The sequence below is a fragment of the Sinocyclocheilus rhinocerous genome, unplaced genomic scaffold (assembly GCF_001515625.1).
Source record: "Sinocyclocheilus rhinocerous isolate Xijiao unplaced genomic scaffold, SAMN03320098_v1.1 scaffold1899, whole genome shotgun sequence".
Classification (NCBI taxonomy): Eukaryota; Metazoa; Chordata; class Actinopteri; order Cypriniformes; family Cyprinidae; genus Sinocyclocheilus; species Sinocyclocheilus rhinocerous.
In genome coordinates, this window is record NW_015660895.1 from 301042 (window position 1) to 316356 (window position 15315).

Here is a 15315-nt window from a genome sequence, read left to right on the forward strand (position 1 = left end):
CTATCTATCTATACACACACACACACACACACACACACACACACATTTGCTGTGCAATTACAATAAAATAAGTTTGTTGATTAAACTGGACAGTATCATATTCTCCATAATAATTTCAGCATTAAATTAGATGATTTTGTCAAACAATGCTGATATCAGAATAGTGATTTAGAAAAATTCTTAACCCTACTGTTTGTTTGTTTTTTTTCTCTCTCTTTTTTGGCTGACAACTTCAAACACTGCAGCCCCATTTCAAACCCCTCCTCAAATAACAACTGTTCCCAGGTCAGCAGGTCCTTCAGAAAATCAGTGTACACTCATAAACTCCCACAGTAAAACGCTATGTGCAAAGACGAAAGTTTGAGAGCTTACATACAGCAAAAACATGAAATTCAGTCCAATCAGCAAGCGGTAAAGCAATCATTCATCATATCACCTCTGCAACAGTCTGTCAGTGCCTGATGCAAAGCAGACCTTCCATTAGATTTATCGAGCACTTGGCTTAGCGTTCCTCCCTTGGCCTTCTCTCTTACCTCCCTCTGTCCTTCTCCACATCTGTCCATCCATCATCTCGGTGGCCAGCGGAAGAGTATTAATCCCTCCACCCCATCCTTCACTCCTCTGGACTGATGAGAGGGAGAGCAGGAAACGGGAGAACCTTGGATTTTTCATAACATTTTTGTAGCACTGGAAAAGAAAAACTGTATTGCATTACAGAAAACGTATGCACATACGTTACACGCTGCTCTGGGTTCACTGCAGGTGTGTCTGTCTGTTTAGCTGATTGTCTGAGGGCATATCATGAAGTCATGAAGATATACCATCATATCCACTGAAACGATGCCATGCGTTTAGCACCTGTGTTAAGACATGTTGAGCTTTATTGTTTATGCTATAGTTTGATGTTTCCAGATCCAGTTCAACCTTTCTGCTATCTTCATTCTTACATATCATCTTTCATTTGTCTGTAAACAAAAGTGGCAAAAACTTAATTGCTAATTATTCCCTTTCACTTCATGTTAAAAGAGCTGATTGTAATGCATTGAGCTTGAATATGTGCAAGTGTGACTGAGATTTAATTCTGTATGATGGAAAGAGTTAAGGCACTTTGCGGACACTCTACTTGCAAAGTAGACTATGCTTTAGGCTGATAATCATAAATCTGCATTTACATCACAACAAAGTTTTGAACCTTTTTATATATAAATGACAAAAATTGACAATTTTGGTTTATAAATATGTCTCTTGCTTTTCGTATTGCTCTTGACAGGCAGTAATTCACTACACAACACATAGCATTTCCATGTTGGCATTTTCCCAATTTTGCATGATTCTGTCAAATTAAGTTGTGCAAAAATACTGTAGTTTGTTTGAATGCACAAACTCTAATACTTTTAAATCTATTTACATTTAAGTATTTGAATTGCATTTGCATTCCATCCATTTGCATTACACATTTTTAACATACGCAAACTAATAAAGTTAATGTGATGCATATTTGTCAGTCACACATTAATGAAGCAGGTAAGGATTCATTGATTTGAACTAATTGAATACTGCTTGTTCCACAGCTAGCAGTATTTCACATGTTTTAACTGATTACATGTAATTGTTTTCACAATGAAGAATGCTGATCCTCAGCCATTTGAATAAATTCAAATAAAATAGATAAAAAATAAAATAGATGCAAATAGTTAATAATAATCCATGCAACGAATGGAAAGTATATATATGTATATTGAACGTGTGTATGTATAAAAAAGCTTTTTCTCCATTTGAAAAGTTGGTAAGCCTGTTTATGTTGCTATCTTAGTTGTGTGTCATTATTTGCATTTAGTGACCTTATCAAGAAATCACAATATCTAAACTGAGCCTTCAGATTCCTACTCATAATTGTATGTGAATGTATAATATTAAGATTGTTTCCTGCAATTAAAGAGAAGTCAAAGCAAAGCAGAACTATTTGCGAGATAAGCCAGACCAAAATCTTTCCTCTTTATTTCTCTCTTTCACTCATTCCCCACACTCTGACAGGTAGATTAAGGGGCGTGATAGATGCCTCTCTTTCTATCTCCTCTCTCCATCTCCTCCCTCTCTCCCTCTATCTATCATGGGCCCTGCTGTAATTGCGGTTGTGTCGGGCTGACACTGCAAGCCACCATCCATCTCTTTAATAACAAACAGTCAGGGAAACGGATGGTGCTCGGGCTCGGAGGTAATCTCCATCTGTAAGAAGACCATCGGAGGGAGAGAGAGAGAGGAAAAGAACGAGAGGGGGAGAGATTGTGAGAGTTCCTGGCCAGGACACATCCTGGGAAAATGGCACGTATGGTCACCCTACCGTTGAACAAAATATACAAGTAAACAAATCCTCTAATCTCTTAAAAATTGCACACACAAAAAAAGGCTGCAATGAATTGCTATGCAGATGCTAAAGAGTTCTGAGCGGCTTTTAGCATGCTGCTATGCAGTTTCTGGGTGGATGATACAGGGTGTTGCTAGCTGCTAGTGTTGTTTACACCACATTTACACATTTACAAAAATAAAGGCTCTTTATTGGCATCAATGGTTCCACAAAGAACCTTTACCATCCATGGAAACTTTTCATTCAACATAAGGTTCTTTACAGTGGTAAAAGGTTATTTAAATTATTAAAATGTTCTTCACACTAAGAAAAAAAAATATTATTTTAAGAACTGTTCACTGAAAGGTTCTTTGGGGAACCAAAACTGGTTCTTCTATGGCATCGCTGTGAAACCTGGAACCTTTATTTTTAAGAGTGTATTACCTAGTATTAGTGTAAATACCTTAACCCTTTAACTGTCACCCGTCCCCTCTGTGGGACGCCTAAGTTTACTTCACTATATTACAATTAAATCCTAATCTAATCATGACAAACTATATATCGTTGGAAAGGTCTAAGACTCCTAAATAGATATTTTACCAATGTTTTTGTTAAAAATTATGTAGGAAAAGTAATAGATTAATTTTTGACAAGAGTGCACCTCAAAAATCTACATCATAACAGGAGTTCTGACCTTTGTCAAAAAAAAGTCTTCTTTGTTGCCTTTTTCTCTATCACACTTTAGAAATCATCAGACATTATATATCAATTGAAAACTTTAAATCTCAAAATTCATCCTTTGAAACCCATTTTAAAATCAAACATTGCATTACCATGAAAATGGTACATCAATATCATGTTACAAAATGTTTTCGTTCATGAATTATAAAAATGTAAGTTTGGATCGTGCCCTTTCACGTCTATGTTCAAAAATGTGAGTGACAGTTAAGGGAATACCTGATTTAAAATTGGTTTGTTGGTTGGTTCTGTGATGTTAAATAATGTTTTTTGACTTGAATAAAACTAGAGATTTTAGTTGTTAGCACTTTTAGGTGAACTTTTTTTGTATAATGGCCCAAGTCCAAAGAAACCATCTCTGGGTTTTTATGGTCCCTTCAGTGTCTTTTGGGTTCTTTATCAGTATGTGACATTCTGATTTCTCCTTAAATATTTGTGATTTTTATTTTTTATTTTTTTGCCAGCAAGCCTAAATCTTCAGAATGAGCAACAGTGATGCTTGCCTTACCAAACACCAATAAGTAATAATAATCATTTATAGTGATTAATTTTGTTAAAAAGTTATTAAGAAAAATATTCAGCTTTATTGTGCTCAAGAAACATAGGAGGTAAACATTTCAGACAAAGTTCAGGCAGGGGTGAACTCATATATGGCACGCATGAGAGGCCTGATGTGAAAAATCGAAAAAGTGAAAGAATATTTATGGGTGCTGGGCCAGACGACAAAGTAACTGGAGAGGAGCATGCTCATAAAAAAGCACTCTCTCCCTCTCTCTTTTTACCTCCCTCTTTGGTTGTTGCCTCACTGCTATAGGCTTTGATTATATGTCTTTGATGTTCCATGCTGCACTGCACTTACCTGCTGCATGTCAGGGTTACACTGGCCATAAGAGTTAACAGTCATGTCAACTATGTGTCATCCCTGAGCTGCCAACACAAGCAAACTTTTCTGCAGATGTACACAACCAAACAACATTTCGATGTTCAAACATTATGTTTACAGGCTTTTGTAGCATGTGCCAGTTACAATATATACCAAAAGCTTTGTCATTGGGTAATACAAACATTATTAAATGTAAATTATTTAAATATCTTGTTCTGTATCAGCCAGTTCCAAAAAGAGAAGGCTACACCATAAGCGATTCATCTTGGCATGCAGTCAGTATGTTTCCATTTAACATTTAGCTTTTTTTTTTAGGAGGGCTACAATCTTTAGCTGTGTACATGACACAATGCATAATTTAATATTTGAAGGATTAAATACATGTCGCACATCACCTCTGTATTTCGGAGGATGCGCACAATGCCAACCCTTACCAAAAAGTAGTATACTTCAAGTTTATTTTAGTAAGTATACTTAAGTAAAGTTCAAGTATATTTTTAAGTATACTTTATGTAGTAAGTATACAAATATCAGTGTACTAGTAGTATACTTGTAAGCGTACTATTTCAATACTCCTTGGGACTAAATTGGCCCACTTTCTTTTATATAAAAGTATACTTTTAAGTATAACAGTAGTAAACTTTAAGTACACAACTGTAAGGGAAAGCCAACTGTAATTTGATTAATATGTACACATGCTACAATCTCATCATCTAGCTCTGCTAATCTGACTTCGCAAATTGTTTACAGGACATTTTAAAAGACAAACTATTACTGAAATCAAACTTTCAAAGTGCATGTAACATGAGCAGTGATATAAAGAAGTAACAAAAAGCATAAAAAGGCACCAAAAATGTTGACAGAGAGATCGTGACCTGAGGATTTGGGGTGAACGGACACCAGAGAACGACTCCCTCAGGGATACACAACGCTCACAGCAGCAGATATAGATCCAGATGTCAAAGGTCAGGCCTAAGAGACTGTGTGAGGTTGCTGGGATGTTAATTTGTGAGGTCAGTTCGTTAGCATCATAAACTTTAAATGTAGGACCATAAGATCAATAAGCTCTGGATTAATATTAAACATCATTAGCCTACACAGTGCATAAATGAGTGAGTGAGAGAGAGAGTTTTGTTGCATCTAAAATAGTACTGTCACTTCTCTATGCCTTCTTTTTCGGCTCCTGATGCCTTGACTAATGACCGAATGTCTCTCACATGGCATGCACACTCACAGACACACTGTGACAAATGTCCCTAAACAAACATTCACAATTTGAGAGGAAGTGACAAACAGCCACATTAAACAAAAAATCACACTAACCTGCCTCGCACCACAATACTAATGAGCTTATTCTCTAAAAACAAACTGCCCTCAATTTCATTCCCACAAAAACACACAATTAATGTGAAACACAGCATGGCAACAGTCAACTGACTATATTACATACCTAGTGTATGTATAAAATGTTTGCATCTAGCCCTAGAATCCCTTACGAAAAAGAAGTTTATTCAAGTGTGCTATTAGTATACTTCTTTTAAACTAAAAATAGGAAAGTATACTTTTAGTCTACTTTTTATGTACTTCTCAGAAATGGGCTTTATGTACTTCTCAGAAATATACTTAAAGTATACTACTTTTTGGTAAGGGATGTTATAACAAATGATTTCACACAACATTCGAGAGTATCCCTGACAAAATATTTATTATTATTATTTATCTGAATTATTTAAAAAGTCATAGTATAGCAGGTGTTGCATTAGTTATAAGGCATTTTGTCTGCGTATGAAATGACAACGCATTACAAGTGGAAATACCCGATTAAAGGCCGCATTCAAAGGGCGTTGCTCCATTGAGCGTCTTTACAATCGCTGTTGTTGCGCTGTTAATGCCTTTATTTAGCTATGATCATCTCTGTTGGCCAGTGCCCTCCCATGGTGTTGAAAGGCCGAAGATCGCCTGATCCTCTGCCTCGCTTATGTCACGCCGCCCACCGCCTACCGAGCGCGTCGGTCCGGCCGCAGCGCGCTGGAGAGGGCCGCGGTGATTGAAGTCCTGACCGCCTGTTGAGGGCTCGCTCTGCGGGAGAAGAGTTCAGGGGACGTGTGGAATAATTATTATGTTATTTAAGGGTGATTTACAACACAAGACCACGTTTGGTCCGCCGTGGAACTGTTTTCCTGTTACAGGTTGCTCTAACTGATTGTTATGCCACTTATTTAAAGGCCATTGTTTTCACGTAACACACACACACCCTATATTTAAAATGTTTTATAGGCTATTTAATGGCTTTTCAACTTTAAGCAGCAAAACGATTATGAAGCAAAAATAAGTGCTTTTGGCATATTGTAATGAATGCATTGTATAAAGTTGTATACAAATATATAGAACACGTGTGACAACTTGCCCCAGTCCAATAAAAAAAAATACCCTGTCTTGAAAAACCACCTTTCAGCTACAACCTACCATCATTATGTAATTTACCATTGGTCTTATTATGGATTTATTAAGTGTGGAAATCTGAAAGGTAGTTCATTTTCTGAATACAACAGACCCTATTACTGGTTCAAAGATAAGAGTCATAAATAACAGAAACATATTGCTGTAATTTGCCCTGCAATTAAAACAATTACATGGTAATGGTTGTTATTTATTATGGTAAGTTTAACTGGCAATTGGCACTTAGCATTATCAGCTGATTGCTACTTCATTGCATTTTTTCTAATTTCTTTTCTACTTTCTGCAGCATAAAGTGGTCCCCCGGAATTATTTTGACACTTAAGAAACACAAATGAATGCTAATGCTTTAGTTGTCACGCTGCATTTATTTCAAAGGAAGAAAGCACAAGTTTACCTTTCAAGCAAATATTTAATTATAAGAAATTTAGTAGGTGTTAAATTTTTACAGTTATATAGAGGATACCTGGAAATGTAACACTTTTTGCTGTAGTCTGTAAATGTCACTTTGTATTATTTATTTATTTATTGTTGTTGTTTTTTTTGCACCGTGTACAGTATATCTCTAACCTTTTAATATTTTCTCACATTTAAGGTGAAGTTATCTTCAATTATTCCTAAACTGTTTCATTACTCTTAAGAGCAAAGAGTGCAGTTGTTACATCCTATCACAGCCGGGTGAGTTGTAACAGTTGGGTGGGATTGGTTGTAACACTAATAGAAAACATGGACATCAGGTAACACATTTATTTTGTTTAATGATTTTCTTCGTAATCCCTTCCCCCAATTCACCTTGTTTCATTTTAAGTGTTTTACTACAAAAAAGGTGAGTTGTGAAATATATTTTAAAACAGCAAACGAATTGAACAATTTTATCAATTTAAACAAGAAAATCTGCTGATTCTGATGCTTGTAATTTCTTGTTGCGAGTTAGGGCTAAATGCAAATGAAATTACAGCGCAGAAGTTTTTCAACCTATTTATTTAGGCCTATGTGATCCTTCATTCATTCATGTAAATCTTTTATATGCTTACACAGACACTTACAACTTTTACTGTCCCCTCAGGAGGGTGGTGGTCATGATACTAATTTCACACACTATTTTAAATTTGAGATTTTGACTCATTCTGGTTATTAAATGTTATGTTAACCTGGAAAACTTAATGGTAACTGTCTTCGTCCACTCTAAAATCACCTTGACACCAGTTGTTTAATATATGCAAAGATGGCTGAGAAGTCAAGTTAGCTCTGAGTAAAGGTCTATCGCGTGTTTGCAGATGCCACTTGTTTTGGTACATTTTTGATATAATGCGTTTCAAAATGCGGTATAAGTCTACAAATACTTTTTGGTGGTATTGTGTAGAATATGATGTGACGCGTATGCTGTGGAGAATAACGCATGTGTGTAAATGTACCAGTGCATGCTTCAAAACAGATCTGCTGCACATGATAGCCAACCTATAATCAGACAAGATGATTTTTCACCGGAATAGCGATAATGAAGCTCGGTAAGCACGGTCTGTGTGAGAGAGAGAGAGAGCGTCCTTCAGATAAAACGAAAGCCTCTGCGTTTGTAATGCGCGAGTGTGTGTGTGTGTGTGTGTTTGTAATGCGCGAGTGTGTGTGATAAGGAGGTGGGGGTGAGAGACCCCGTTGTGTTTTGACCCCCTAAACAACTCCCAGTCTCCATCTCTCTCTCTCTCTCTCTGGTTTAAAGCTTCATCGCTCATTGTGGAGAGACGCATTTGAGCCCAACGCGTCGCGGATAGAGCGGAAAGAACGCGACATCATCTCAAACGCGCCGCTAATGCTGGATACTCGGCCCGGTCCACGCTTCTGCTGCTACATTCTTATTAAGGTGGGGTATCTTTACGCCTTCTCGTCATATCCATAATATAACCCAATTTCCATAACCACAACATTTACGTGGATACATAATTTGTTATTCATTTAGTATGTGTATAATATAATATTATTATAGGTATTTCTCATTCACTCTAGAACTCTTATTAAGCTGCTATTTTGGTGGATCCTTTTAAAGTGAAAAGCAATCTTATCCACTACTCTCATATGTGCTCGCATTTATTTTATGATGCCCCAAATGCTTTTGGACCAGAATTTGAATATGGTATCAGTAAACGTTTGTGTTACAATGCATGCTTAGTTTTCTTCAATGTTTTTTTATGCTTTAGTTCTTGTAGAGAGTGTGTCCTATCTGCCGCTCTGGTGTGTGTTGTCATCCGTCAGAGAGTGTGTGAGCTCGGCTTCCGTGTCGCATGGAGAAGAGGGTAGGTCCTGTTTTTCCCTTTATTTTCCAGGTCCATTTTTTTTTTTTGCTACTTTGATGCAAAGGATGCTATCATGTGGATACCAAAAACAAATTGAGTAACACGTAAGCATAACTAAAGATGAGAACTATTGAGATGTACAAGCAGTGTGTAGGCTAGTCTACAATCCCCAAAATAATTATTATTTTGTAATTGTTAGATTTTTGGCTGACACTTTATAATAACTTCCAATCCAGCGTCCAAGTCAGTAATAAACATAATTCCATTATGCGATGCTTAATTGATGCTCATCAGGTAATGTGCATTTAAATAGTATAAAGTAGGCTATCATTAAACTTTCATTTATTTATTTTCATGTAGGCTTACATTTACTTGAAAGACAGCTAAGTTCATAAAGGTGCTTATACACTCAGCTACTCAGTTTTATCCTTATTATTATCAATTACATGTATTCAGAAAAGCAATAAAAGGCTAACATCAGATGGAGCAGTGTAGGAAAATAGCATGCCCTAGTAAGGCAGATGAAGTCGGTAAGTAGGTCAACTTTTGTGCTACAGTGAGCGGCCAAATGGAAATTCTTGTTGCTTTCTGTCTACTTACAAATGGTAATTATGATCCTGTTAATTTGGCATCGGTCTGTTCAATCTCAAATATAAGCTCTTTTATCTGTCCCCGCAATATTTGTCCTCATGTGTCCTCAAATGATCCAGGAAATTCAATGATACTGCTTGGTATTTTTTTATTGCCTGTAAAAGCCTGTTAGATTTGAAGTAAAAAAAATTGCCATCACTAAAAATTGATATTGGTAAGTCCCACAAATATTTTATTTTCTATGATCTTCTACATTACGTTTGCACCTTTAAGGTTGTGAAGTACACATTACTGATTTGTGTTTTCTTTAGAAAAAGCAACGCTGCAGCATACAAAATTACATATATTCTGTTCATGTTTAATTCTATTTAGTTTGCTTGAAACTCTACTGCTTTTAATTGGTTGTAATTTGTCTATAATAACTTTGATCATTTACACTACTAATCATTATGTGATTGCCAATCAAATATGTTAATCAAAGTTTGATTTGTCAATAGAAAGAAAAATCATCAAACAGTGGTTCACACCTTTTTATATGTATTTGAGCTATTTTCTGTTAAGCATTATATGATGTCTGTTAATTACTTAAATGAAGTTATTATAAAGTGCTACAATACTAACATAATTGATCACATTCAAGACTTTGGATGTGCTGCGTGTTTATGTGTTTTACATATTTTTAAATTCTTACATTGTCCATCTTTGCAGTAGGCATACTTAATTTTAGCTCCGAACGTCTTTTTGGTTAATCAATTTTATTATGAATTGCGGTGTCCTAAATATTTAGTTAAATTTTTTTGTTCATAGCAGAATATTCCTTCGAAATATTTTCAAGACCATGAATATGAGAATATTGCAACTTCAGAGCCAAATGAAATGTTTCATGCCATGGTGAAAACACATATGGAGAAATAAGTATATCACGCATGTAAATATGGAGTTTATATGCTACAGAAAATCCTGATTATTTACAGAGGCTTAAATATGTTTTTTTTGTTTGTTTGTTAGAATGTACTTCGCAGAGGTGGCTTTCATTAAGTAATGCTATTAGTAATGATTAATACAACTTCCATCTCAATAATAGGTGAGCACAGTCATTGGAAATAGCTAAAATAAAATTTATAGTTGTGCAGTGAGAAGTAACAGTATTTTTCTTATTATTGATTATTCCGAAAACATTGTTTAAGTCTTTTTCTTCTGTGTTGGTTTTCTGATCATTTATCTGACTACAGCATTAATCAGAAAGCTGACTGTAAAACCACCTAATTAGTATAAATGAAGGCTGGATGACTTTATGTATTTGTATGTAAGGCTGTTAATTATAAATCAGCTGGAAAGTTTTTTCCTTTGGAGTTTATGTCCCTGGGTGAATGTTGCTTGGCGCTCTGAAAAATCGCACATCAAAGCCTCCCCGCATCCAGTGTTTATTAAGGAGGAGATACAATTAGCAGCGACTTCAAACAGCCTAGCGCTAACTCACATACTCAAATGTACTGTCAATCCTGTAGCCTATATACTTGTACATCATAATAACCCCCCCCCCCACACACACACACACACACATTGCACATCTCAGGCAATGTCTTGTCTTTTAAATTTGTCTTATCATGTCTCTCCGTATCTAGTATGAGGAGTTGGTGCACTACCCAGGCTCTGACGCCATGCCTGTGGGAGACTACATGAGGTCACTTCCTCCGCCACACTACGGCCACACTGTGCCTGACTCCCTGAAACACCACCGGGACCAGATCTACGGGTGAGAGTCTGGTTACTTTAACCATCTGTTACCTCCCGCGAAACATGAATGAGCACTGCATTTGTTAATATATATTGCCTTCAGGTCTTGGTTAGTTTTGACTAGGAGAATTATTGCATCAAATGCGGTTTTTGTTAGAATAAAATACAGTAATATACTTTTTTTTTTTATTATTTAAATTCTTTGACTTTCGCACATGAAGATATTTTTTTTAGCTTGAAACAAAACTGTTCTTTCACAATTAAAAATGTGCACGGTCATAAAGGTGAAGTTTGTAATCTTTGCACCACTAGAGGCACCAAATGGAATTGGAATGGAAGTAATTACAATTTTCAGGTTTTCCGAACACTCCCATTGGTCAGATGAACTGGTCAGTTATTCTGGCCCCAAACTCACTTCATTGGTCGAGCCAATGTTGATGATTTAGGCTACTCAAACAAAAATAGCAATGTTTGAAATACGCCTCAGAGCCATTTTATTTGCAATTTGAGGGAACGCCAATCTACAAGTAGTTTACTTATAGTCTTCTATCCACATTAAGCTGAGAAAAGAGAAAGGATATAACATCAAAACAATTACACACTTCACCTTTTCAGAAAATCCAGAGTAGTTATGACATTTGTGGTGGCATTCAGTTTTTTTTTAGCATAAACACTATCAATTTTAGACAGGATTAGCTGTGTAGCATTTTCTTACCCTGCTGTGTTTTCTTACTTGGAGCATATGTGTGTTTATTTGCAGTCATCCTCTGTTTCCACTCCTGGCTCTGGTATTTGAGAAGTGTGAACTTGCCACCTGGTCACCACGAGACTCGATGTCAAACTCCGCCCATCTCCCCGGCATGACCAATCACAGTGACGTCTGCTCCTCTGAATCGTTCAATGATGATATCGCGGCCTTTGCCAAACAAGTGAGTAACCAAGCCAATCACATTAAAGCCAAGCACACGCCACAAGACTGAAGATCGTCGTGCTGCGTATTGACCTTCATGACTTTTAAATTCCAAGTCAGTTCTTAAATTGAAATTGAAATTGGATTTGCATTGAGGTAGAAAACAGGATGCAGGCGTACAATTCAAATTTGAATTTAAGAAAGTAGAATTAAATGAAAGGAAATTCAAAGAAAGGCATATAACTGTATATTTTGACTATAAAAGCAAAGTTTGAATTCTGGCATGACAAAGCCTTGTTTGAAAGTTAGACTAGGATTATCAACTTCTTGTCTCAGACTAGTTTAACATATGATACAACAAGGGCTTATGTCTTGTAGTGGTGTTTTCTGGGCTTTACTAGAGAATCATCAAGCATCAAATTCAGTGTATGTTGATTTTTTCTGTTAATTATTTTAGATTCGATCAGAGAAACCTATCTTTTCATCAAATCCAGAACTGGACAATCTGGTAAGATATACATGAGCTTTTAAATAAGTGGTTCCATGTAATTTTGTAAAGAGCATGACAGTTTTAACCATATGATCTCTTTGCACAGATGATCCAGGCCATTCAAGTTCTAAGGTTTCATCTATTAGAGCTAGAAAAGGTATGTTTTTCTCTCTAACAACATGTTTGTAAAGCTTACCCTTATATTATCATGGAACATGTTCTAAAAAAACATGGTACCATGTGTGATTTAGTGTGTGATTTTCTTCAATGAAACTCCCGTTGTAATTTACTTACCTCATTTATTCATTTTTATTTACTTTTTTATTTATTTTTACTTTTTATTTAGTGTGTGATTTTCTTCAATGAAAATCCTGTTATAATTTACTTACCTCATTTATTAATTTTATTTACTTTTAATATTTTTATTCCATTTTTTTTTTGCAATCGTCCTGAGGACGGCCATTATGCTTGCTTCCCCATATTCATATTTCCATATTTCCTTGCTATCAGTGACACCAAATAGCACGCTCACAAACCAGGCGTACCAGGCTTTTTTAGAGATAGACAGCGCTTCTCACAATACTCTTAGCTTTTATTGTATTCAAAAGAGCAGCATGAACATGCTATGAATTTTTAGCTTTATACAGTATATGTAAATGAACCTGATATCTTCACTTGTCTCTCATAGGTTCATGACCTCTGTGATAATTTCTGCCATCGGTACATCACCTGCCTTAAAGGCAAGATGCCCACTGATTTGGTACTGGAGGACCGGGAGGGTGGATCCAAATCTGACATGGAAGATTTCACTGGCTCTTGCACCAATCTGTCAGAACAAGTAAGTCAGTAGACATCTGACACATATCAGGGAGCTAGTTGCTGCCTGTTACTAGGTGTGTGTGTGTCTGACTGTGCCTGTCTCTCCTGATCTAGAATCAGTCTTGGTTGCGAGATCCGGATGACTGTGTGTCGACCCCCTCGGGCACCCCCAGTGCCTCCTGTGGCCTCACCTCACACAGCGCAGAGAACTGCAGCGATGCCGGTACTTATCATTTTACACACACCAGCTATAGTGAAGTCTAGCATTTTTGCTGCATACTGTTTTATAAAACCCTTACGGGAATTGTGTATATTATATGCAGTGATAAATGTTTCAATTTTGCATGTTTAATTCAACAATTGGCATCTTGTTATCATCTTGGAAATAAAAACAGTGTTAGGAAGGTTACTTTGGAAATATAATAGGTTACAGTTTAGAAGTTACCCTATTCAAAATGTAATAAGTTGTGTAACTATTTCAATTACTTTATTAAAGTAATGTAACTGATTACTTTTTGACTGCATTTTAAAATTTTTCTAAATGTTAATCATTTTAAAACATTTAAAAGCAGGCAGGGTTAACCTTACAGTAGGACTCAACATTGATCTCTGTCAGATTTTCTAAATCCTTCATCAGTTGAATTAACCTTTGGGAAAGAAATCAATCATATTCGTATGTGTGAGAAAATATTCAGATGTAACCCCCTTTGTAATCTAACATTTTCATAAGTAACTGTAATTTAATTACACTTTTTTTTTCAGTAACTGTAACAGATTACAGTTACATTTATTTTGTAACTAGTAACTAGTTACTCCCCAACACTGATAAAAACATATATTATTTTACATTTTCAATCCTATCTAACAAGATATTTCATTATGCTTGTGTGTTGTTCTGTGTCAGGTGATGGGTTGGATGGAAGTGTGGCATCTCTCAGCACGGGAGAAGAAGATGAAACTGATAGAGACAGACGAAACAAGAAAAGAGGAATCTTTCCCAAAGTTGCGACAAACATTATGAGAGCTTGGCTCTTCCAGCACCTGTCGGTAAGAGAGAAAACATGCAGTTAAAAACCTACTTAAAAACAACATTTTTCTTTCGTGTTCCATGGAAAAATAACAGCATAAATGTGGAAGCTGTGGTATTTTGTTTCTATGGTCAATTTTTATAAGGGTTGAGACTGAGAGAAACAGTAGCATTAGGAGTTAAAACTGGTGGCAGAAAAACACATAACAGCAAACTAATCTTGAAGAAAGTTAACAAAAACAAGAGGAAAGCTTAGAAAAAGATGTGATAAAAGGTTTGGAAAAGGTATAATGAAAATGGTCATCTTTATTGACCATCTCAAGTTAATATCCAATAATTTATGAACTCTTTGATGATTAATATTGCATAGATGAGCACAGCTGAATTGAGCAATGCTTTAGCAGAAGTAGCAATGAGCATATGGTAATTGCCAACTAATGACGCTTCTGTAATTACAAATGACAGAAGATCCAGAAGTTACTAATAATAACAAGAATAAAAACAATGTGAGTAATAATGCGGGTAACAAACTGACTTGAGTGAATAAAGATATTATTAAAGAGCATTCTCAGATTACCTCAGAGATGCACAACAATAACTAGTGTTAAGGAACTTGTTCCTTTAAAGGGGTCATATGATGTTGCTAAAAAGAACATTATTTTGTGTATTTGGTGTAATGAAATGTGTTTATGAGGTTTAAGGTTAAAAAAACACATTATTTTCCACATACTGTACATTATTGTTTCTCCTCTATGCCCCGCCTTTCTGAAACGCGTCAATTTTTACAAAGCTCATTGTTCTGAAAAGCAAGGTGTGCTGTGATTGGACAGCTATCCAGTGCGTTGTGATTGGCCGAATACCTCAAGCGTGAGACGGAAATGTTACGCCCCTCCCCATACTGTGTTGATGCCGTGTCCGGCCGGAGCAACGACTCAGCGACCAGCACAGATCAGCTCTAGGCATGACGAAGCGGATATCGTCCTCTTTTGGAAGACCAAACAAAGTAGTTTCGCTTTCACAACGAAACACAC

The 15315-nt window shown here is 36.1% G+C and overlaps 1 protein-coding gene across 3 annotated transcripts in view; it reads left to right on the forward strand.

The window, feature by feature from the left end:
• Positions 1 to 8012: 8012 nt before the first annotated feature.
• LOC107726131 (homeobox protein meis3-like) overlaps positions 8013 to 15315 on the forward strand; it is a 10312-nt gene continuing 3009 nt past the window's right edge. For 2 of the 3 annotated variants that reach the window (XM_016535640.1, XM_016535639.1), the window contains exons 1-9: positions 8013 to 8280; positions 8615 to 8710; positions 10927 to 11057; positions 11799 to 11967; positions 12406 to 12456; positions 12545 to 12595; positions 13127 to 13276; positions 13372 to 13480; positions 14162 to 14304. In XM_016535640.1, coding sequence (XP_016391126.1) covers positions 8699 to 8710; positions 10927 to 11057; positions 11799 to 11967; positions 12406 to 12456; positions 12545 to 12595; positions 13127 to 13276; positions 13372 to 13480; positions 14162 to 14304 — 816 coding nt within the window. In that variant the 5' untranslated portion in view covers positions 8013 to 8280; positions 8615 to 8698. The remainder of the gene's footprint in view (positions 8281 to 8614; positions 8711 to 10926; positions 11058 to 11798; positions 11968 to 12405; positions 12457 to 12544; positions 12596 to 13126; positions 13277 to 13371; positions 13481 to 14161; positions 14305 to 15315) is intronic. The other variant, XM_016535641.1, reaches the window with a different exon arrangement.